Source organism: Diadema antillarum, unplaced genomic scaffold (genome assembly GCF_040938485.1).
Source record: "Diadema antillarum isolate AM-2024a unplaced genomic scaffold, OU_Dant_1.0 seq00000682_RagTag, whole genome shotgun sequence".
Lineage (NCBI taxonomy): Eukaryota > Metazoa > Echinodermata > Echinoidea > Diadematoida > Diadematidae > Diadema > Diadema antillarum.
The window spans coordinates 3,045,139-3,070,000 of record NW_027271587.1 but is presented as its reverse complement, the minus strand read 5'-3'; the positions used below and the strand labels follow the sequence as shown (position 1 = coordinate 3,070,000).

General features: G+C 38.0%; 1 protein-coding gene across 1 annotated transcript; it reads left to right on the top strand.

The window, feature by feature from the left end:
- The first annotated feature begins 11,222 nt into the window (after nucleotides 1–11,222).
- Nucleotides 11,223–13,216, top strand: LOC139737146 (uncharacterized). The gene is made up of 3 exons (XM_071647824.1): nucleotides 11,223–11,480; nucleotides 12,094–12,283; nucleotides 12,756–13,216. The coding sequence occupies exons 1-3, from the start codon at nucleotides 11,253–11,255 to the stop codon at nucleotides 12,998–13,000; spliced, it is 663 nt and encodes a 220-aa protein (XP_071503925.1). The 5' UTR covers nucleotides 11,223–11,252; the 3' UTR covers nucleotides 13,001–13,216.
- The last annotated feature ends 11,646 nt before the right edge of the window (nucleotides 13,217–24,862 follow it).

Genomic DNA, 24,862 nt, shown 5'->3' with positions numbered 1-24,862 from the left:
AATGACAGCATAATTCAGTTTCATGAAATTAAACATTAATTTTTCAGTTAGGTTTCAGATTTTGCTCTATTTTCGACCCTCTGTACAAAACTTTAACTTTGCACAGAATTCAATTGGTGTGTATGGGAGTGTGTAGTTGACACCCAGACAATGGTCCTGCACAGTAACCAGGATTTGAATGCTCCATTATCTATTTATGAGGAATTCCACTCTCACAGCTAGTCTTTATTCATTCTGAAATGTTGTGTATGCAAGCACATGGAAACATGTGCTTACTTTTTCCATGTGCATGCATTTCACCCTTTGCTGCGAATTCAGACTAGCAGTGCCTATGGCAATCCATCATGAATAATCAATTAATAAGCATTCATGTGCCTTGAAGCAGAGCTCTGAACAGGTGGTATCCAGGTCTATTGTTCAGGGTCATTGTAAAGTACACACTCACCTACACATCATTAGTTCCTGTGTAAAGTTTACGTTTTGTACAGAGGGTTCAAATTTGACCAAAATCTGGAACCTATCTTTGAAATTGATCATGGATTTCATGGAACTGGTAATGGCTTTCATATTCAAATCACCTCCAACTAAATTGTACACTATTCAGCTATTACTCATATCAATGACAGTTTTATCTGATATATAGTTTTCGAGCTATCAAGCATCAAAAATGGGAAATGTTTTTTGTAACACCTACAGTAGTAGATATTACAGAATCATCTGCCACCATCGTCGTCAGCTGTGCTGAAACGCGTCATTACTTAATTTGCACATAGAACCTCTAGAAGAAAAAGTAATGTGATGGTAAATCATTTTATTTTCCTATTATGCACTAGGTTTGTAATAATAGTATCTTCAGTAAGAGCACGAAAACTTCTGGCACGGATTGGTGAGTGGAGATATTATGGTGCAGTGCGTAGTTTTCTTTCTTTCTTCTTCTTCTTCTTCTTCTTTTTCTTCTCCTCCTCCTTCTTCTTCTTCTTTTTTTTGGGGGGAGGAAGGGCATCCCCCCCCCCCCGCTGCCGCTCCTCCTGTTCTACGATATATGAGAAGGCACTTACGGTTCGTGCGTTATCATGCACTTGAGTCCTTGAAACCAGTTTATGATTCTATTCTGTAATCACAACATCCTCCATTTTCAAGTGTCGGCCCTATATCTTTTATGGCCTGTCGTATCTCTGATATCAATCTGTGTGCCTTAATTGTCCTCGAACTTTCCTCTTTCATAACGCGATCGTGTTTCTGGAAAGAAAGATGCTAAGTTCCATGGCTGTCACACTCGGTACGCCGACTTCTGGTGAGGGTGATGAGACCAATAAACTCTTACAGGCACTGAGGTAAGATCTCTTCACAAAATGCAGCTCGTATATTCCAAGGTTAATTGGCTTGACAAGACGTAACATCGTGTTCGGATTATTGAAAGAATATAATACTGTAAGAAAGATTAAAAGAAAACTTTCATTGAGTAGGTCATAATGATATATCATAGTTGCTGGTCTAGAGTTCCAGGTTCAATTGTTCTATTTGGTTTACTGGAGTGAAATCACACAGATTCCAAAAAATAATAATAGATTTTAGCCCTGATTTTAGCCTGCTGAGCACATCAATTTATCATCCAAATGTATCTACCTTTGACTCCAGACATTTTAGAGCGTTGATGCTGAGATATATGATAGGTTTTCTGGTCAATAGAAGAAGTTATTGATTATGTTCCTTATTTTATTTATGCTGTAGGATAACTCCTTGATATTGTCGTGTACCGGGTATACATCTCATATTGCAACATTGTTTGGGCAACTTCAAAAAGTCATATATTGACAGTATATACTTGTACAAAAGAAAGCCATCCGTAAATGCACTACCTCAGGCTATCAGGACGACTCAGATTCTTTGTTCGCAGAATTAAACACACTCAAGGTAAATGACATTATTTTCTCTTTTTTTTGTAGTTGCAAAACTCACTTTTTATGTTTCCCACACAACGGCCAGTTGTCATCTCTTTTTTTCCCCTGTCTCTCTCTTCGTCTCAGTTAAACATGGACATACACTCTATCCAACAAGACAATTTGATAAATTTCATTTACACTGTACATGATAATCCTAAAACGGTGATGGCTCTGAAATCTATTAGACACACCGGACTCGATATTTGGAACTCTCTTCAATGTGATATTCGAAATATAAAGTCGATGTACTCTATCAAGAAAGTTGTAAAAGCGATGTTTCCTTCTGGATGTCAGCGATTTTATTATCCAATTGTAAGTGTACTGTACATGAAATTCTTTCATCGAAATATCGCCGCAATTAATCTTTTAATACGTAAGTTTGTAACCAACCACGATCATGCTGGCATACAATGCTGTTCATTGTTATACCCGGGTGAGAAAAGCATTATGTTGACATGCGTTGCTGATCAGTGATCCAAGTGATATACCTATATACGTAACTCTGCATGTTCAAAAATACAATCCGACACGAAGTCTACGTTCATCATCAGATGCATTGTTACTCCAAACACCCAGAGTAAAACATAGATGGGGTGATCGTGCTTTCTCCGTTATGGTACCAAAATTGTGGAATCAGTTACCTATTCAGTTAAGGTAACTGTCATCTACAGAGACATTCAAATCCAAACCTAAAACTTATCTGTTCCTCTCACACTGAGGACTGTAATTGCTGTTATTAATGTTCGGAACAGTTGTATTCTTTATTTGTTGATTGTCATTTTCTTCTTTATTGTCATGTTTGAACATGTATATGCATGTACGATATATCTATCTTTTCATTTTTGAAGCGCCATGAGCAGTGAAAGGTTGACCTGTGGGCTATACAAGTAAAGTAGCCACTATTATTATAACTTTGTGTATTAATGGAACGCAAACTGATCTCTCTTTTCCCTTTTCCCTTTCTTCTATCCTATCTCTTATACGCAATCAATCTCTCCTTTCTTTCTTTTTCTACATGTGTTATGTATAAGAGCTACAAGCAAATCAAGCTCTTCTGTATTTATTTTGTATCACTGATATTTCTTGTGGATGCACATTGTAAAGTCAGTGGAGACAAAACTACTTCGTAAATAATTTTGTAAAATAAATTATGGTACCAACAATGTGTTTACAGTGTGCATATTTATGTACATGTAACGATAAGCCTATATATGTACATGTACAATTCGATAATGCAAGAACCAACAAATCAAATCAAAATTATAAAAGATAATCAAAAAATCTTGTGATACACAATCAAAAAGAGATTGTCGCCCTGTTTCAAGACGTTTGAAATTAAACTGCCCAGAGTGGAACATAAATTATTTCATTGTTAAAGTTACAGATATAGACAAAATACATTGTAGTAAAGTCGACAATTTCAATGGGATGTGAGGCTGGCTTTGGATAGGATCGTTGTAATGTCGCCTCTACACAAATTCTTACCGGTGTCGATCTGTACGTGCTGTCTAACCGTGTCCTAATTTTCACGATGGATGGTAACAAACATGAATAATCATGATATATATTCATATCCATTAATTTCCACCCTTCCTTCTCCATCCCATCCCGCTCCCCATTACCTCTCAAATCCCCACCCCTCATTTTCTATACTCTCTAATTCCTTAGTCTCTCTTTTCCCACAGAGATACCTCTCCGTTAATGCTATATGTTTCGATGACCACTTCAAGTCATTTGAGATTTTTAGGCATTGCAATAAGTAATTGTAAACCCCTCGTATAGAAAGTATTCGAGTTCCTCTCGGTCAAGAAAGGAAAGTGAGATGCATTCACATGTTGTACGAAAACCTCAGTGAAGTTTTCGTGCGGAAAAAACCCGAGTAGAGTCTAATTACGTTCCGTTATTGTGAATCTGACTATCTCCAAATGTAGGCCTATTAATATGTGGATGAAAAAAAACTTAAAGGGTGTGTACAGTTCTGGATGAGGTGAGGATTTAGCTTTTAATGTTTTGTGAGATATTCAGAAACCACTCTATGAGATGTCAAAGAGCATGCAATTCTTACGGGTATCAAAAGTTTATTTGATGAAAATCGGTTTTGAAATGGCCGAGATATCCAAAAACAAGGTGAAACAAAGCAATCCTAATAAAAGGCGTGGCCTGTCGCCTTTTATTATTATCACTTTTTTGGATATCTCAGCCATTTGACAACAGATTTTCATCAAATAAGCATTAAATCCTTCTTAAAATTACATGCTCTTTCATATTTCATAAGAGGTTTTCATTATCTCACTTAAGGCGGTGTCACACCAGTCCGGGCAAGCTACCCGGGCTTGTGGCGAGGAGATAGTTTCCAGCACGTAGAAGATTTTCAGCGGGCGAACAAGAATGTTTGCAATTTTCATTCATGCCTTGTCATACCGTACGGGGGAACTTCTGCGGCTTGACTTGCGGGGAAACAAATTTACTCCCAGGAGCTCTCCGCAGTTGGTCCGCACCTGACAGTATCTAGCGCGTAGTTGCCCGGAAGTCCGATTTAACCGCAGCCAAGTTTTGAGCATGACCAAAACTTTTTCCGGGTGAGTCGCGGGAATGCCCGTAGAGGTCCACGCAGAACGCCAGTAGGAGACCCTTAGCGGCAGTACTTCCCAGGCAGTTCCCACGCAGGTACTTCGCAGTCCCGTATGCAGCCAAGATAATGAAATTCTGTGAGATTTCAGCCATTCCATTAAAGGAATTCCTTCACTGAGTTGTCAGCCCCCACGCGACTGGTACAAAGGTCACACAGTATACTCGCAAGTATAACGCGTCCAGCAAGTAAGACACATGCGCCGACTCGCACAAATCCTTTTCCGCCCTCAGGAATGTCCGGTATGCTAGAAAATCCCTACACGTAACAAGCCCGAGTAGCTTGCCCGGAAAGGTGTGACAGGGCCTAAACACGGTTGCGGGTAAAAAAAATATGCGTGCGCACCTCCGGGCGACTACTTTTGAGATACATGCTAGGTACTGTCATGTGCGGATCATCTACGGGGACCTCCGGGTAGTCAAAATTGTTCTTTGCAAGTCGCACGCAAGGCTGGTGTGACACGGCCTTTAGGAATGTTCAAAACATTCATCCCCACCTCAACCAGTACTGTACAGTCCCTTTAACACTCAAAACACTCAAAAAGTATTCTAGGGAAATCCATCCAAAAGTTTATCATAATGTCTTTCACAGTTTATCAGTAATCATCCTCTGTGCGCTGTTCTTCAATTCTGTGACGATCGTCGTCATACTGCGCACGCGCAGCCTGAGACAAACCCCCCACAATCTGCTGATGTTGAACCTCGCCGTGGCGGATCTTGGCGTGGCCCTGGCTAGCATGACATTCTCCATGGCGTCTATCTTCGATGAAGGAAGATTCCTGGAGTCACATAGGGCAGTATGCCAGGTAATAACAAGAACAATTATAAAGCTATCACTTACATCACACATTCCACTGTACCCTTTATACGGGAATGGAAAATGAGATGAAAAGCGAAATGTGAACGTGTTATATACATTGGAAAGTATTCGATTGATGTTTGTTTCGGTACAAGTTACAATGACAACACACGTGCCTTGTATGTTCAGACATATATATACAATAATTTATTCTACAAGGCTTTGTACTTGTCCGACTGACTACAAAATGACGTCATGATGATTGTCCTCTTCAAACCTCTTTTTTGAAGGGTTACGTTTCCTCTTCGAAAGAGTTTCCAAGAAAACTACATAACATCACCTTCAGTTAAACTAGTTTGTTTTGATTATATATTGTTAACTGAAAGTACTTCTCTTCATGGGGATGCAATTAGGTGAAGTAGTAATTTGTCTTGAAAGGATAGCAGCTCGTCATTTGAATTGATGTGTGTTTGGATTTTCCGTTGGTTTTACTTCAAACTCCAAAAGCAATGTTCTTGTAGGTTGGCAAAAAGTAAAATGAAACAAAATAAAACGCAACAAACGTAATGGCATAATAATCGAATGATCAGTATCTTTACTGGCGACAAAACAGGTGTTTATCAGACACGATTTCCGATGGTGTAACCATGATAACAGCATGATTGTTGGGTGTTTTACGACAGCGTGGAGTAGAAGATGTTTGTGTACATAGGATGTTACATAACAAGTCAAAACACTTAGTTGATGAACATAGAGTGGCGTTCTGTGTCTTGCTTTTGCATGGTATAAATTTTATTTACTTTGCTGAGATTACACTCCCTATTATTTTCAAGTATAAGATAGCTCCCAAACATGCATGCTCAACACACTAAAAATGACAGCGGTGGCGTCTCTGACTCTGTATACATTGAGGAGTTGTACCGTCCCTCTAAGATGGTAATTTTGGTGGAGATGAGGATTTGGCTTTAACCTTTATGAAATTGTACAGAGCATACCATTCTTAGAGGAATTCTAAGCTAATTAGACGAAAATCGGTTTTGAAATAGCTGAGACATTCAAAACAAAGTAACACAAAGCGATCCTAATGAAAGGTGGCTCCCACCTTTTATTAGACTGTTAGCTCTGTTTTGGATATCTCAGACATTTCAAAACCAATTTTCATCAAATAAACCTTGCATCCGTCTTGAAAATAAATGCTCTTTCAGATTTCATGAGAGGTTTTTTATTATCTAACAAAAAAAGAGGTTAGAAACCTGAAGTTAGGTCTCAATCAAACCTTACACGATCCCTTTTACAGGAGAACCATTTTGCATAAGCAATTACATAGTACACAAGGGCGATATCGGATAGGCCTATAGATGTATGTTTTGTATCATCAAATCTTACCACATCCGTGAGTGACTTGGAAGAACTATTGTATTTCGTAGAAAATACTTTAAACAGAATGATGGGATAAACTAACATATTTTCCCCACTTGGAAAAATATTAGGGAAAGTTTGAAAAGCAGCAGCCGAAACATCTTTAGGCAAGGAGTTTGAGATCATTTACCCCAAGAAAAATGCATTGACCTCAGAAACGCCCGGCTGGTTAACCCTCTGTGTGCTTTTAATGCCAATTGATGACACATAAAAACTCATAGGCCCGAATTCACGAAGGTGGTACAATTGAAACCATGGTTTAAACCATGGTTTAAACCATGGACAATTTGTATGGAGCGCCAAGTGTTGCATGGCCTACAAATATATTTCGTTACGAAATCAGGCATTTCGTAACGAAATAGGCCATGCGACACTTGGTGCTCCATACAAATTGTCCATGGTTTAAACCATGATTTAAACCATGGTTTCAATTGTATCACCTTCGTGAATGTGGGCCCTAGTGTTGTGCACAAAGTCCGAAGTCTCTGGCACAGAAAGGGTTAATAGAATGCATGGGGGATCGCTTGGAAATCTAACGAACATACACACTTGATAGGTCATGCGAAAAGTTATTGGAAGACGTCTAAGTTAGCGTACTCCGAAGGATGAAACGAAACGGTGTCCTGACGATCGATAAGAAAAAAAAAATATGAGTTATCCGGATTCGTTCAATCACTGTGTAGATACACTGCAATACAAAAGTTGCTCAATAAATTCTGCAGAGCAAAACTCAAATTGCATTCCCTCACGAGTACACAATCGGCTACATACATAATTTTCTGATTGTACTTTCCACATTATACCCTTAAGAGTCACAAGAATTATATCTCAGTGTAGACAGCTATTGGGTTTGTTGACTGTGGACTGTGGCTCTGTATTTGAGTGTTTACGTCTGTGTCTGTATCGATGACATTCATGTAATATATAGTTGTTTTGACATCGTATTTTTAAATGTGTGTGCTTTTCGCTGGCATTAAACAAAGAGTCAACCAAGATCGGATATTTGTTACGTGAAATTGCTGGGTACACAGTTTACAATCATATTGATAACGGCGATAAAACACAAAGCTCATTCAGTCTTATAGGTAAGTATGTGTATTACGAAGACCAAAAACCAACTTCGGGTAGAACGAAAAGAAAAACTCTGCCTTGCGTGTATCAAATTTGATTGCCACAAACATTTGAACTACGCTGAACCAGGCATGCTGTTTTAACATAGTTATATCAGTATTATAAACATTAGGACATGCAATGTCGTAAACAATCTTTAGAGTTTGAATGGATGATGTCAGGGCGTTCCAAAGCACCATGTACCATAATGGAGTGTCAGTGTAAATCGGAGGGGGAGGGGGGGGGGGGGGGGTCATCCCACGAGACCGACACCCACGAGTCATATACGGTCTGCGAGACCGACATAAAAAATAGGTCCATGAGTGATACAGCCACGAGTTGTACGGCTCACGAGTCATACAGTCCATGAGTTCGACGCTAAGCAAAAGAGGCAATTTCGTTCCGCTCTAGAGCGAGAGATTGTATAATTGAGCAGCACCATCTATACATATCAATGACATCCAGTATGTATTTCTTTACACGTTTGGCTTTTAGGGGGCATTTCTGTCACTCTATACGGGGAGCGACATTGTTACCAATCATTATTCTTTTAATAGAATTGTACTCTTCATGGGACCCCCTCCAAAAAAAATGGATAAATATGAAGGGGACAAGAACAATGTATGGTTTATTTCTATATCTTTTGTAATGCCATCGTGCTATTTTTGATAGGCTTTCCCAATTTCTAGCTAGAAGATGGACAGGATTAAATTTTTCCCCTTTTCTTATAGTCGCTTCACTATAAAGTTAAGTAGGCCTTATTAGATATCCTACCCGCCTGCTAAGACGTTTTAAAGTTCAATTTCTAATTTTCTCTGTAACTAATGTATGACATTCAACATACACTGTATTATGAAAACGTTTTATATCGCAGCGATTCATCTCGATTTGTGGTTGTGTTTGTAAAATCATGCTATTCAAAACGGTACATTTTACATGAAATAGAATAGCTGTTTTCATATAGATGCAGCTTCTTTTTCCAAATCCTTGCGATTACGTTATTTTCTGTGAATTTATACTAAATCAACACCTTCGCAAATGACTACTCCCCCTCCAGACCATGTAAAGCATGGTGTGCACTGCAACATTGACCATTCTGTGAAATAATTTCCTTATCAACTTCATTACACATCTGGGTGTTTTTCCAGTTAGTTGATCTGAATGTCAACATCATTTTTTTTTTCGAAGTAAGTGCATAATTATGTGCTTTGCGGAAGGGGAAACGAGGGTGTTTTAGCATTTTTGGAATGAATGTGGAAAGATCTGATACAGATTTCAACTGAATTTTGTTATTTTTTTTCACGAATATCACAAACAAACACAATTAAAGATCTTGAACATTTCAGGGAGTTGGGGAGGGCAACTGATGTAACACTTTATGCCAAATTTCTTTTGTCATCTCTCATATCTTCCTTCTGCCACTATCTGGACATCCTATGCAATTAATTGGTCTATTGGTGACGCTGTTCATCCTGTCGGTCTCGTGGGCCTTCTTTGCCTAGTGTCGGTCTCGTGAGCCTCTTTTGTGTAGTGTCGGTCTCGTGAGCTTTGTTTGCGTACTGTCGGTCTCCCGAGCCTTTTAAGCGTAGTGTCGGTCTAGTGGGCTTTGTTTTCGTAGTGTCGGTCTCGTGAGCCTTTTGTGCGTAGTGTCGAACCCATGGGCTGTATAACTCGTGGGCTTATTTTACGTGATGTCGAACTCGTGGGCTTTTTTTACTTAGTGTCGAACTCGCGGGCTGTATAACTAATGGGCTGTATGACTTGTGAGCTGTGTGACTCGTGGGCTGTATAACTTGTGGGCTGTATGACTCGTGGGTGTCGGTCTCGTGACGTACACCCAATCATGGTAGTGTTGTCAGTCAACCCGCACAGGCAGGAGACTCAGGGAAATACCATCTCATAATCATAAAGGTCTCATCCTTGATATATCGTTCTTTCGATATTTTCCCGCGCAGTATGTTCCATTAAGAAATGATGAATAGTTCTAAGATACCCACGTATCGAAACCCATCAATAAGTGTATATCCTATTCAATCTTTTTCATTGTAGGACCTACTATGTAGGTCAATAAAATCTATTGTATTATTATGGCATAAAGAGGTTCGTTTGCTATACTGTTCTCCATCCATGCAACATCACTTTCTTCTGTCATCGCTTACCGAGAGTGGTTTTCGCGTCTCAACATAATGGCATCAAAACAAGACAATGCAAATCCAGAGAAAAGGAAATATCAAGCCATTTTCCCGACTCATTCAGTATATGAGTATTTTCCTTTTTGTGACCGTAACCAGCAGTCTCTCCAAACGGAAAGTTCCCTCACTCTTTTTAGCGAGTTTGTGAACGATTTGCTTATCCGTGATGTACAGTACTTCAGTTAGTTCAGTCAGTTTGCCAATTGCGCACTGACATCGAGGATTGGGAACTTTGATAGTTTGAAAGTTTCACCGAATATTCCGTTTTGCCCCGACATTATCCCGTCCTCAATACGCTTTCCATCCAATAATATAAGACATCGCCATCATTTTTTGCACTATTTCAAAGAGCCTTTGTCCTTTGTATATGTTGAGCCCTTCTTCCATAAACTTTTCGCGCTTTTTAAACCTTAAAGAAGGGCACAACGTATAATATTGCTATTATAGTGACGTACTAAATTACTTCCATGTGAAAGCTAGATTCGTATTGAATTGTAATGCAACATGATATGCTTCGTAATGTTTCTCACACTAAACCTCGAAACCATTCCTCCAATTTCAATGTAATACACCTAACAACACATTAATCACAAGCATGTAAGTAATGTCTTCCACCTTGTTTTGATTTCGTTTCGTTTTTGTTTTGTTTTCGTCTTTGCATTTATCCACACACTCCCGACAAATTCGAGCCACGTTCACTCGTTCCCTTTTTCAAACGACAACCAATCCAAGCAACCTCTATCCATTTTTATTTTGGTCATTTTGTGGTCCATCCACTTTTCATCAATCACAAAAAGACAACTTTTCGACGTATCCTGGGAGTCTCTGTCGATCTGAAGACCACGGCAAATCGTCTGTCGCTAAAACCTGTTGATAAATGTAAGAACGTTAGAATGTCGCTCATAAATAATATGTTTACCGATGTCATTTTTTTATTATACTCTGCAGGCTAATGGTTTTCTCTCGACTGGATTTTCATTCACCAATTTCCCGCTGATATTCTCCATCGCCTTCGATCGATTCCTTATTATCGTCTGTTCGTCTTGTCGATCCCCGCCAAAACGACTTCGCATCGGCCTCATGATCGGCAAGTCGTGGGCAGTGGGCTTTCTCGTGGCTACCATACCAATAACGGGCTGGCTAAGCGAGTTTAGATACAACATGTACACCAAACACTGTACGCCAATCTGGACTAACAAGGGATTTCAAATCGGCTGCGTGGTGCTGAATTATGGCATAATCGTTCCCTCACTCGTCGTTTTCTACGCCGTCATCACGTTTTATCTGAGGAGAGAGGGAATACGTCTCAACAGCCACGATATTACAAGGCCCACTTTCACTCTAACTTCTAGCGTTCCTTCAGCTGATGTAGACCGGTCACGCAGTCTGGTATAACCTACATGAATTCTTTAGCAAATCCTGGCAGAGTTAAGGCTAAATTTACCCCAAGTGAATACAGGGAATGCAGAAAATAATGATAAACAACACATTAGTGATGTTTGAGGACAGTTTGACTAACTGTCCAGAAGTTGTGTCACGTGAAGTTTCGGCTAAGTGCACGCAACGCCATTGCTGGAAGACCGCAACAGTTCGGGATGTCACAATAGTGGAAGGGAAAAAAGGAAAATATAAAGAAAATTTAAAATACTTTCATTTTCTACAGCGTTATGAAAGAGCATTGTACTTTCTTCCTTCACAAGGCCGATATAAGTATAGTATCCTTAACATGAATTATGACCCCCACTTCATTAACAATCCAGGGATCAAGTAATACATCGGAATTCAGTCAGTACAAGTTTCGGCTCATTGATGTTCTCAGAACTATCATTCTAATCTCACATGAGCATGATAAAAAACCACCCGACCCCGAGTCTCGCGTTCTCTTCTCCGCATCTCTTTCGTATTATCTCGGTCGTCAGTATCGTACTTTAGTGACTACAATACTGTTTGCCAAGTGCTTTTTATGCTTTTGTCACATGTTGTATCTGTTAATGTCTAACAGACCATTGATCAGATGGAAACGCAAACGCCTGCATCCAAAGATGATTCATCCTTCGACGATGCTGAGGCAGATCACCATGGCAACAAAGAGGATGATGTTCCTGTACCACCCGTCACTGCAAACAGAAAAGCAGATTCAAGGAGGATTCAACGTCGACGCCACCGGGCTCATAGTCGGGTTGCAAGACTGGGTGAGAGTATAAGCACCATAGAATGAGTGCAACGTAGATGAAATGAAGTAAAGATGAGGGAATATAGTACATACTCACCTTCTGTTTGTCTGTTTGTTTGGTTTTTGGTGTTCTGCATATTTAATATGAGCTTCAAAGACAAAATAACCATTATGATAACGACAAGAAATTGGTCAACGAACATTATGACGTAGTGCTCCCCCCCCCCCCCATCGGGAATCATATTTATATTTAACAAACTTTTTCTTTGTCAAATAAATCTTTTCATGTTCATTCTGCTTTGACTACATTAAGACGCGTCAGCCTCAGACACCCGGTTTACTTGTTTCTTGTTTTTCAGAAGTTCGGCATGGACAATAATGAAAAAAAGTGTTAACCTATTGAGATTTTACTCATCGTAAATTTTACGTCTCTAAAATGTCTACACGATAAGAGGTCAAACTATTCGTTGATAATATCGTCGTCCCTACAGGGGCTGTCCTCGTCTTCACTAACATCCTGTGCTGGACACCATACCTCCTGTTCCACTTAAACTACATCCGGGTCAGCGAAGATCACTGGTTTGGCGTGTTCACCATGTGGCTGGGATACTGCAACACTGTTCTGGACCCCTTGGTGTACTCGTGTATGAATCGACGCGTGCGCGCGGAGTTGTTGAAGTTGAGTCGCCGTTTGCGGTGTTGTGGGTTAAAAAGAAGTTTTACAGTAACAAAGTGATAGATCTACCTATATCATGAAAATATTTAAACCCTATGTTTGCTTATGCATGGCAAAGGACAGTCTGTTGTCATGAGGCAGTCCACTTCGGAGGGACAATTTAGCCACGTTCTGTACCCATCATCATGCACTGAAATCCCGAGGGATAAAAGACAAGCGTTGGTCTGTTATCAGTAATCTGCAGATATTCTTTGCAACAATATGGAAAACGATGTACTTGTATATATTTGAATAGTATGTAACGAGTTTAATGTCGTGATCAAACCGAAGACAGTCAATCAATAATTCATCTACATGAATAGCGCCACCGTAGATTGTCCACCACGTGTGAAGCAATTTATCTCCTGATTCACATGAATATATTGATCGTCTTTTGAATTACTGAACATTGTAAAACAAACTGAACACAAGATAAAATTTCACCGCAGCTGCTTGTACACAGGGAGGTTGGCAACTGCGGCTCTAGATACTTAGGATAATTACAAGACTTTCTGTTCACGTATCTTTTATTACAAGATCTTTTTTCTTCTATTTTGTTTGCTTCCCAAGAAAAACAAATGTAATACCACCTTGAGTTCTTGCAAGGACAGTCGCAAATTCACCCACGTATGTCGACCATTTTCAATTCTGCTTGAAGGTGACGGGCTTTTCGCAATTCCCTCCAACTTTACTTTCACTATTATATACCTCTTGGCAGGAACATGTTTCCCCGGCACGTTTCATTAATAGAAAACCAAGGTATGGATGATAATGCCTAACCCATCAACAGGTCAAGTCGTTGGGAAATTTTCCTGCAGATAATTTTTATCATTATTGTCACAATTAACTCTTACATTCACTCTATATCTTATTCTAGTGGAGAAAGGCTTATATAAAACTGATTGCATTAATTACATGCGCACAGATACAGACCTATTTCACTTTTGCTAGTAAATGTATATCTAAAATATTAGAAAGATCATATATTCTCGAGACATAGAATTTTCAAATAAGAATGACATTTTGTCAAAACATCAGTGTTAGTCATATTGATATCACAGAAACATATAAGTTATGCTGAGTCGAGGGGAAGGTGCATTTCAATGTTTTTTGTTGAACACATCAGTACTTCAGCAATGATTGACAGATGAGGTCACAACAAGAATCTTGCAACTGTTTGACAAATTACCCTACATCGACGTAAATAAGCACTGAATTGATCAGTGTTTTAGTAGTAGCCATGATAAAAAATCATGGGCGTACATACTCGAGCAGGATTCGAACCTACGACCTCCTGATCACCGGACAGGCGTCATCTCCACTAGACCACCGAGCTTTCGCCCGACAGCAAGTGTTGGTTCTAATCCTTATAGCATGCAGCGGGTACTGCTTTACGTCGATAATTTGTTAATCAGTTGCAATGAAAACATCTCGACGGAAGAATTTCATGAATTTGAATAACAAGAATCTTGGTTTGGAAGGTTTTTTTGTGGGCGTATCCAAGTAATCTGAAGAAAAATAGAAGAAAATTTATTTAAAGATAAATGGATTGTTTCTAGATATTTGTTTCACCTCAAGGTGACATTAAGGGTATCATGAATCAACACAAATCAACATGCGTTTGTATGAAAGAAGTAGATTCATCTCAGTTTAGATAAATCTCAGTTTATGAGACTGAATTTAGACATTCAAAATATTGGAGAATTAAATCTCACAGAGGATGCCATAAAATGTCTCTGTGTATATGTTGGGAAATGCTACAAATAAGTTGAAAACCTTGACTGGGAAGGCAAAATAGGGAAAACAAAAAATACATTAGATTTATGGAGAATGAGAAATTTGACATTGTATATCATCTATGGAAAGGTGATCATTATTAAACAATTAGTTACATCTCAGTTACTATACCCAGCTACAGCAGTACCTGTACCCTTAAAATAAATTAAGGTTAGTAAATAAACCCCTCAAAAAAATACTGCAAGTCCAATTTGCTGTATCATACTTTCTTAAAACTACATAATAATAATAATAATAATAATAATAATAATAGTGGCTACTTGTATAGCGCACAGGTCCACTTTTCAGTGCTCATGGCGCTTCAAAAATGAAAAGATATCATATATTTACATGCATATACATATTCAAACATTTCAACAAATAAGAAAATGGTAAATAAAAACAAATATATACCAAATAAAGAATACAACATATACCAATAAAAAAAATACAATATTGATCCAATATTAATGACATTCAGCAATTACAGTCCTCAGTATGAAAGAAACAGATAAGTTTTAAGTTTGGATTTGAATGACTCTGTCGATGACAGTTCCCTTAACTGAAGAGGTAACTGATTCCACAATTTTGGTCCCATAACGGAAAAAGCACGATCACCATACCCATGTTTTACTCTGGGTGTTTGGAGTAAGAATGCATCTGATGATGAACGTAGCCTTCGTGTCGGATTGTATTTTTGAACAGAATTACTTATGTATATTGGGGAAAAAGAATGAACTGAATGATGTACTAATAACAGAATCTTGAAAATAATCCTTTTTTCTACAGGCAACCAATGTAAGGAACGGAGAACTGGTGACATGGAATCAAACTTATTAGTAAAAGTTAACAATCGGGCAGCAGAATTTTGCAACCGTTGAAGTTTTGTGACATCTTTTTTTGAAAGATTACACAACAATGAATTAGAAAAATCCAACCGAGAAGAAATCAAAGCATGAATAAGTATCTCAGCTGCAGATTTAGACAAATATTTCCTTATGAAACTTAAATTACGCAACTGATATCGAACATTCCGCTGAATATGAGTTACATGATTTCATTCAAATGTGACATGAGAAAGCCTGATTAATTTTCCTTACAACGACAACTCACTTGTGTACATTATGCATTCCTGGAATGCACAGTATGACTGAGTATGAGGAAAGGTCAAATGTGAAATGTCGCCAAATAGAGCAAACGTGTTATGTCAAACAATATGATTCCCATTTGCTTTGTCGTTTCAGGAAAGGAATGTGCTTGAAAAGAGTGCATTGTGAGATTATCATTAGATTCCAGGCTTCATCCATGAATTAAAAACTGCAGTATTATCTGCAGATCAAAATTAAACATACAGGTTGTCCAAAAAGTCATCTAATGTCTAGGAAATGGACGTTTTTGAAAGTGCTCTCATTTCAGCGTTGTTTATTCCTGTGGCCTTTTTCATCAAAATTGTACATTATCAATAGCAGAATTGTTGCAACTTTTCACTTTTAATCTGTCCCCATACTCAGCTGTTTTGCACATTCCAAGAACACCCGATCATAGCAAGTGAGGTGTCATTTTAAAGATAATTAATCAGGTTTTCTTATAATGTCATATTTAATGAAGATAACGCGGGTATAAGAGAAATATGATATATCAAACTTTATTGCAGAATTTGTTTTGAGGAGTTTAGACTACTGTATTCCTTTTTGTGGAATTCCAAACGGGAAAAGGTTAAACGCACAGTATGCTGCAACCCTGAGACAGGAGGAGGACTTAGAATGGTCTATTTGTTTCAAAATGTTAATCTCTCCGTTTATCATGGATTAAGAAGTATTTTCCTGGGGAACGAATGTCATGGAAGATTTTGTTTCAATATTGGACCCAGAAAATTGGTGGAATGCCTTTGTGTTTGAAATTTAATTGCAAGAAAAATGATATATTAGGAATATGCAGAAGGAGAAAAATATCTGAGTTTTACATTGACCTTTGCTGTTCATGGTCTGAGTTAAAGTACATAGATATGTTTAATGTTAATGATATAAAGAATGAGGTTGTTTGGATATGATAGTAATATTTGATATGAAAATGAAATGCTATGTTTCCAGAGTTGAACAAAGGAAAATGTTATTACAGTGAAACAAATTATAGAAGATGGGGAATGGAAAGACGTTACATCCACAAATGAAACCGTCCGAGATAGGCAGCTGCTCACCTCTTTTGAATTGTCTAAGTTGAAAAAAAAGCATTCCCCAAGTTTTGGTTGTATAAGTTACTTAATAACATACAGACTCCTGTACTGCTGCAAAAAGAAGAATTTGGTGCCATTGAGTTGTCAACAGGTGATAAAATCAGTGTTGAGAAAACGTCAGCTAAACATTATTATAGATTATTTTTGTATAAGAAAAAAACAAGAACCTTCGTGTTTATACTTCTGGCAAAGTTATTTGGTTCTACCTTGTAATTTTGATCGGAAAAAGATATTGCAATATATGTTTCATCAGATTAATGATAATAGAATTAAACAATCTAGTTTTAAGCTCTTTCATCGAATATTGCCCAGTAAAGATAATTTGTTTAAATGGGAAATTTTGAAAGATAATTTGTGTATTATATGTAATGTTAAAGAAACCACGTCTCATTTTTTGCTGAAGTGCAAAAAGAAATCAAAATATATTGGAAAGTGGTCTCAGTTTTAATTCGAAATATTTTCGATCTTGTATTGATATCAATGAAAAAGTCATTATCCTCGGATATGATATAGGTAGCAAAAAGTTGAAATTAGTAAACTTTTTTTTTGAATTATGCCTAATTCATTGTTTACAGGAATTATGTCACAAAACGCAAGGAAAAAAAAATGTTTGTTCAATGTACACTATTTAGTAGAAGATTTGAAAGCGAAATTAAGATTTTATATCAATTTGAAGTGCAACCAAACAAAATTTGATGATATTGGATTATGAAAAATACGCAACTACTTTGGTTGGTATCATTGATGTATCCTTAAATTATTTTCTCCCGTCAAAATGATTATGACGAGTGCCTTTTTGATACTTGTGGATAAAGTGATGGTAAATATGTGAAGTTATGTGGAAAAATAAAGTACCTCAAATGAGATTTTTTTTAAAAATGTATTTGTATGTCATAAAACCTTGAATGAATGGTATTCTGATACCGCCTCAGGCTGTTGCCGCGCATACGTCGCGCGTGCCTACAGACGTCAAAACCCGCCGAATTTGGTGTAGTCTGGGTGCCAAAGGCTGAACCTTGTTTTACCGTCCACCCAATCTTTTTTGACGGTTTTACCCTATATCGGGGACGCTGAATCCGAATCTGCATGATGCAACTTTTGCATCCTTGAGGGTTTTGAGATATTCAAGATGGCCACTAAAATGGCCGCCCAAACCGGAAATTCCCATGTATTTTCTTCTAAATGGTGAGGAAATTGAAAACAATTGATGGTTTTACCCTATATCGAGGGTGCTGAATCCGAATCTGGCTGATGCGACTCTTGCATCCTTGAGGATATTGAGATATTCAAGATGGCCGCCAAAATGGCCGCCAAAACCCGGAAATTCCTATGTATTTCCTTCTTAATGGTGAGAAGTTCAAAACAATTGGTAGTTCTAAGCTATTTCAAGGGTGCTGAATCCGAATCTGGCTGATGCGACTCTTGCATCCTTGAGGATTTTGAGATATTCAAGATGGCCGCCAAAATGCCGCCAAAACCGAAAATTCCCCTGTATTTCCTTCTAAATGGTGAGAGATTGAAAAAACTGTTGGTTTCTAATTGAGATAATAAAGATGGAAACCAAAATGACCGCCCAAAATGGAAACTCAGATGTAGACCCCCTTTTTCCTTCTAAATGGTGTAAAATTGAAAACAAATTGATGGTTTTACCCTATTTTGAGTTTGCTGAATTTGAAGCTGCAGGATACAGCTCTTGCATCCTTGATGGTTTTGAGATGATAAAGATGGCCGCCAAAATGGCCCCAAATGGCCGTCAAAAACGGAAATTCCCATGTAGGCCCCCTAATCCGTTCTAAATGGTGTAAAATTGAAAACAATTGGTGGTTTTACCCTATTTTGAGGGTGCTGAATCCGAACCCGGTTGATGCAACTCTTGTGTTTTGGGGTTTTTGAGAATTCCAAGATGACCGCCAAAATAACTGTCAATATTGAAATTTTTGAGACCCCATTCAGCACCCTCGACATTTTGTTGTTGCCATTTTTGCATTCCTTATAGGGTTATCAGATGTCCACGATGACCGCCAAAATAATTGGCAGAAATTAAAATTCCAATGTTAATATTTTTTTCTAAATGGTGAAAATTTGAAAATAAATTGATGGTCTCACCCCATTTCGAGGATGCTGAAGGCTTTGAGATATTTACAAATGTCCTGTATAAACGAAAATTCCTTGATATTTTCTTATAAATTGTAAAATATTGTGCTATAACGTGAAACGAGGGATTAAAAGCAATAATCCGTATTCTTGAATTCAACTCGGTTGAGCAAATTTGTCAAATCAGCCAACAATTAATGGCATCCAAAATGACTGTCACAATGGTATTGTAATATACTGAGATATTCCGATATGTCTCAAACGGAACTTTAACACGCAATGGAAAAAAAAAATGATATTGACATCATATTGAAACGTACAAACACAAAGATAAGACTGAATTTTTTATGCACAGTTGTTATAAAGTAATGCCTGTGGTAGCCAATAAGAGCTCTGCAGACTGATGTGAAGTTAATCCTTTTTGGCTATAAGAGTAATATCAAATTATGGCCTGCTGGTATTTGGTGTCGAAATTTTTTTTTTTTTGTATTTTTATGAGTCTCGCCGCGTACTCTTATGAAACTTGTGGCATATTCTGATTACGTCACTAGAAATGGTTGCATCCATGACCACTATAGTAGATATCAATATAAGGGTAATTTCAAAAGCACTCTGCGTGATTATGATATTCGTATAGTACTGGACTATCAACTATTACCTTACATGTTGTCGTTTGTTTTACTGCGAGTTACCTGTGATTTTTCCATCCCCTCGTGTGTATATATGATATCGTCGCTTGGTCGACAAGACCCTGTATCTGAAATTTTAGTGAAAATGACTTTTTTGAATAAACAGTCAGATAATCAGTTAATGATGTCTGTCCAAACCTTAGCTGTCTTACCCCAAAAATGAAGCTACCATGGCATGTCAAAGGAAAAGTTCTCTCATTTGTTATAGTGCTTTGGCTGCCATGTTTGTTTGCTTTTTGTTTTGTTTTTGTTTTTCTCTCCTGAACATGTGACATTTTGTAGATACGAGGTTTGTCGCCACATTTATTATATATGATATTACATCATATTGAAGAAAAATTTGAAGCAGAACTATAAAAATGTCCAACTCTTGTCTTCAACAATGTCATCAAGACCACCAATATAAACCAATTAACCAATGTGAGTGTTCATGGATGAAACGATTAAAACTGTTCATGGATTAAAACAGGTAATGTTGGGAATCTCGGTATACTTCTCTACATCACTATCACTATTTGATCGAGATGGGTATGTCTTGTCCACTGATTGTTAGTGTTCAAAACGTATCCATGATATGTAGATGAAACAGTGTAATCTTTCAAACATTCAACCGCATCTGTAGTCTTGCAGGATTCATTCCTGGCACAGCTGTATCTTACAAATTCCAAGATATCCGGTAAAGCTGGTTTCACAGTACAGCAAGTTCAAACTGGGATGTACAATATGCGTTCGTTTATCAGCAGAGTATGGTTGGGTTTAGATTTTGCCATTGACGAAAACCTGAAATAGGGTAAAACTATCAATTGTTATCAATTTCTCACCATTCTGGCGAGCATTTTGGCGGCTATCTTGAATATCTCCAAACTCTCAGTGATGCAAGGGTGGTATCGTCCAGATTCGCATTCAGCACAGTGATCGAAATAGGGTAGAATCATAAATAAAATTGTTCTCAATTGCGAAACATTAGAATTGGAATACGTGGAAACTTCCGGTTTTGGCGGCCATTTTGAAATCGGAATAGGATAGAACCATCAATTGTTCTCAATTTTAAACCATTGAGAATGAAATACGTGAGAATTTCCGGTTTTGGCGGCCATTTGGCGGCCATTTTAAATATCTCCAAATCCTCAAGGATGCAGGAGATGCATCATCAAGATTCGGATTCAGCACCCTCCAAACAGGGTAAAAACCATCAATTGTTTTCAATTTCTTACCATTTAAAAGGAAATACATCGGAATTTCTGGTTTTAATCGGCGGTCATTTCGGCGGCCACTTTGGCGGCCATCTTGAATATCTCAAACCCTCAAGGCTGCAAGATTTGCATCATCCAGATTCGGATTCAACACCATCGAAATAGGGTAAAATCATCAATTGCTTTCAATTTCTCACCATTTAAAAGGAAATACATAGGAATTTCCGGTTTGGGCGGCCATTTTGGCGGCCATCTTGAATATCTCAAAATCCTCAACGATGCAAGAGTTGCATCATCCAGATTTGGATTCAGCACCCTCAAAATAGAGTAAAACCATCAATTATTTTCAATTTCTCACCATTGAGAATGAAATACGTGAGAATTTCCGGTTTTGGCGGCCATTTCGGTGGCCATCTTGAATATCTCAAAATCCTCAAGGATGCAGGAGTTGCATCATCAAGATTCGGATTCAGCACCCTCCAAACAGGGTAAAACCATCAATTGTTTTCAATTTCTTACCATTTAAAAGGAAATACATCGGAATTTCTGGTTTTAATCGGCGGTCATTTCAGCGGCCACTTTGGCGGCCATCTTGAATATCTCAAAACCCTCAAGGTTGCAAGATTTGCATCATCCAGATTCGGATTCAACACCCTCAAAATAGAGTAAAACCATCAATTGTTTTCAATTTCTCACCATTTAAAAGGAAATACATAGGAATTTCCGGTTTGGGCGGCCATTTTGGCGGCCACCTTGAATATCTCAAAATCCTCAACGATGCAAGAGTTGCATCATCCAGATTTGGATTCAGCACCCTCAAATAGAGTAAAACCATCAATTGTTTTCAATTTCTCACCATTGAGAATGAAATACGTGAGAATTTCCGGTTTTGGCGGCCATTTTGGTGGCCATCTTGAATATCTCAAAATCCTCAAGGATGCAGGAGTTGCATCATCAAGATTCGGATTCAGCACCCTCCAAACAGGGTTAAAAATTCAACTGTTTCAATTTCTCACCATTTAGAAGGAAATACATCGGAATTTCTGGTTTTAATTGGCGGTCATTTCGGCGGCCACTTTGGCTGCCATTTTGAATATCTCAAAACCCTCAAGGATGCAAGAGTTGCATCATCCAGATTCGGATTCAGCACCATCGAAATAGGGTAAAACCATCAATTGTTTTCAATTTCTCACCATTTAAAAGGGAATATATAGGAATTTCCGGTTTGGGCGGCCATTTTGGCGGCCATCTTGAATATCTCAAAATCCTCAAGGATGCAAGACTTGCATCATCTAGATTTGGATTCAGCGTCCTCGAAATAGGGCAAAACCATCAATTGTTCTCAATTTCTCACCATTTAGAAGGAAATACATGGGAATTTCTGGTTTGGGCGGCCATTTTGGCGGCCATCTTGAATATCTTAAAACCCTCAAGGATGCAAGAGTTGCATCATCCAGATTCGGATTCAGCACCCTCGAAATAGGGCGAAACCATCAAAAAACATTGGGTGGACGGTAAAACAAGGTTAGGCCCAAAAAGTGGCTTTGGCACCCAGACTAGTGGTGCTACGACTGTGTAGTCCAAGAGTTTAACCTGGACATTTTTGGTAACAAGCTGATTTTTTCAGGATAGGTCCAGAAAGTGGGTCTAGAATGATATACTAAAAGTCCTAATAAATCCTCCTTAAGCGTTTTCTGCAATCCAAGATCAAACGTCTTGTCTATATTTTTACTGTCATTGACTGCTGTTAAGAATATTTGTTTTTGTGATGTCAAAACTCTATAATTATGTCATATAACGTATGAAAGAGAAATGTTTTGTTCTTATCAATAAAATCCAGAAATACAAAGCAACCTTTACACTACTGTGTCCAGTGAAACGATAAATTTGATGTTTCATAACTCACGGCAGGTGGTCGACGAATATGAAAAACATTAACATGATTTTATATCTCCACATAATACACACGCTTGCACACACACGCATAAATTATATCATTACATATTATTTATATGTGTGTGTTTGCGTGTATGTACAAGATACACACACACACACACACACACACACACACACACACCATCACGCACAAGTTGATCACACACACACACACACACACACACACAATCTGTGGCCCCAGTTTTGCTGCGCATGCTTCCATACAAACATGACAACGAGAACCAGCCGAATTCGAAGGACGACTAGCATTCACGAATGTGGGCGCCATTCATCTCGCTATTCCAGCGGTGATAGCAGGGAAGGACGACTTTTGAGAAGTGAGCTGGATATGTGCCTTACCTCGACGCATACTTCCTTATTCAAACACCAGCCGAAATCAAACGGCTCATAGTAGGAGTCATCGCAATCATTATGTGGAGTACCTCCTTCTACATTAAGTTGATAGAAGGGTTGAAATAACTAGTGTGATAACATTCCTCACATTGCTAAACAGATATCAAGCGTGTCATCTGATCTGAAGTTTTGTTTCGTCCAACCATGGTGAATTTGTTACATGATGAGGTCCCATAAGTGACCTGTCAGGAAGAAGCAATTGTGTCTGAACAATGAAGTGATGATAATAATGATAATAATGATAATAATAATAATAATAACAACAACAGCAACAACAACAACAACAATGATAATAATAATAATAATAATAATAATAATAATAATAATAATAATAATAATAATAATAATAATAACAACAACAGCAACAACAACAACAACAATGATAGTAATAATCAGGTCTTATTTATCCAGGGTAGCCTCTTCAGTGTTGCCACTGCTCTACCAGAGGGTCTGGCATTATTATTACCCTAGCGTTGCCACGTGCTCATTAATAAACTGGGGTCGAGAGGGACAATGTGGGTAAAAAACATCCTGTCCAAGGACGTAAGCACGGGGCGGGAATCGAACTCGGGTCCTCCGATTGGGAGTCTTATCCGCTATGAAACAGCGCCCCCACGTGTATGTATGTATGTGGAAATGTCAACTGGCATTAACAGTGATGAGCATAAGAATGATGAGACTGGTAATGGTTTTAAAAGAGATTTCTTTAGTTTCAATTTGAAGATATTTTGACTGCATATTAGATGTTATCATCCAATGAATCATTTAAGCATGCAACATAAGTGTCAGTGCGTTCTAAAATGCATATATAGTTTTGTGTTTGTTTTGTCACCAAATGCAATTCTTGTTCAGGTCCTGTGAATATCCCCTATACTTGATAAAGTGTTTGATTAGATGCAATATGAATTACTTCAAAGATATTAATATTATCTAATGCTCTGTTTGGCAACGGTTAGTAACCGGATCTTCGGTGTTGTTGTTGTTATTGTTGTTATAGTTGTTGTTGTTGCTGTTGTTGTTGTTGTTATGGTGGTGGTGGTGGTGGTGAAGATGATTCTTGGACAAATATTACACAACAAAAAAGGAGCAGGTATACTCACAATGAATTGTTATGAATTTTTCATATTTGGTATTGATCAACAGGAACGACGACATACTTCACAGACTCACTATTTTTTTTCTCTGTGTTTTTAAATTAATTTTGTTTATCAAGATTGCTGCATACCTTATGATACTTATCTATGATTACATTTTGTTAAAGGAAACCAAAACCAAAAGAGAAATGTGGAATGAGTGAAAGGCAGCAACATTAGTAGAACACATTAGTGAAAGTTTGAGGAAAATCGGACAATCGATGCAAAATTTATAAATTTTTAAAGGTTTCTATGTTGGAACCGCTGGGTGAGGGGACTACCAGAGTTGATGACGTCATATGTGGACAACGATATAAAGGAAATATAAAGAGAATTTCACAGAAATTCATTTTTCATGAAAATTACACATTCTATCAACTTGATACTGACATTCAAGGGCAGTAATTATTCCCCCT

Excerpts from the sequence above, each read along its gene's own strand:
- LOC139737146 (XM_071647824.1), top strand. The coding sequence starts at position 11,253 with ATGTACACCAAACACTGTACGCCAATCTGGACTAACAAGGGATTTCAA. Across the intron at positions 11,481-12,093 it reads TAGACCGGTCACGCAGTCTG|ACCATTGATCAGATGGAAAC; the intron begins GTATAACCTACA and ends AATGTCTAACAG. Across the intron at positions 12,284-12,755 it reads TAGTCGGGTTGCAAGACTGG|GGGCTGTCCTCGTCTTCACT; the intron begins GTGAGAGTATAA and ends TCGTCCCTACAG.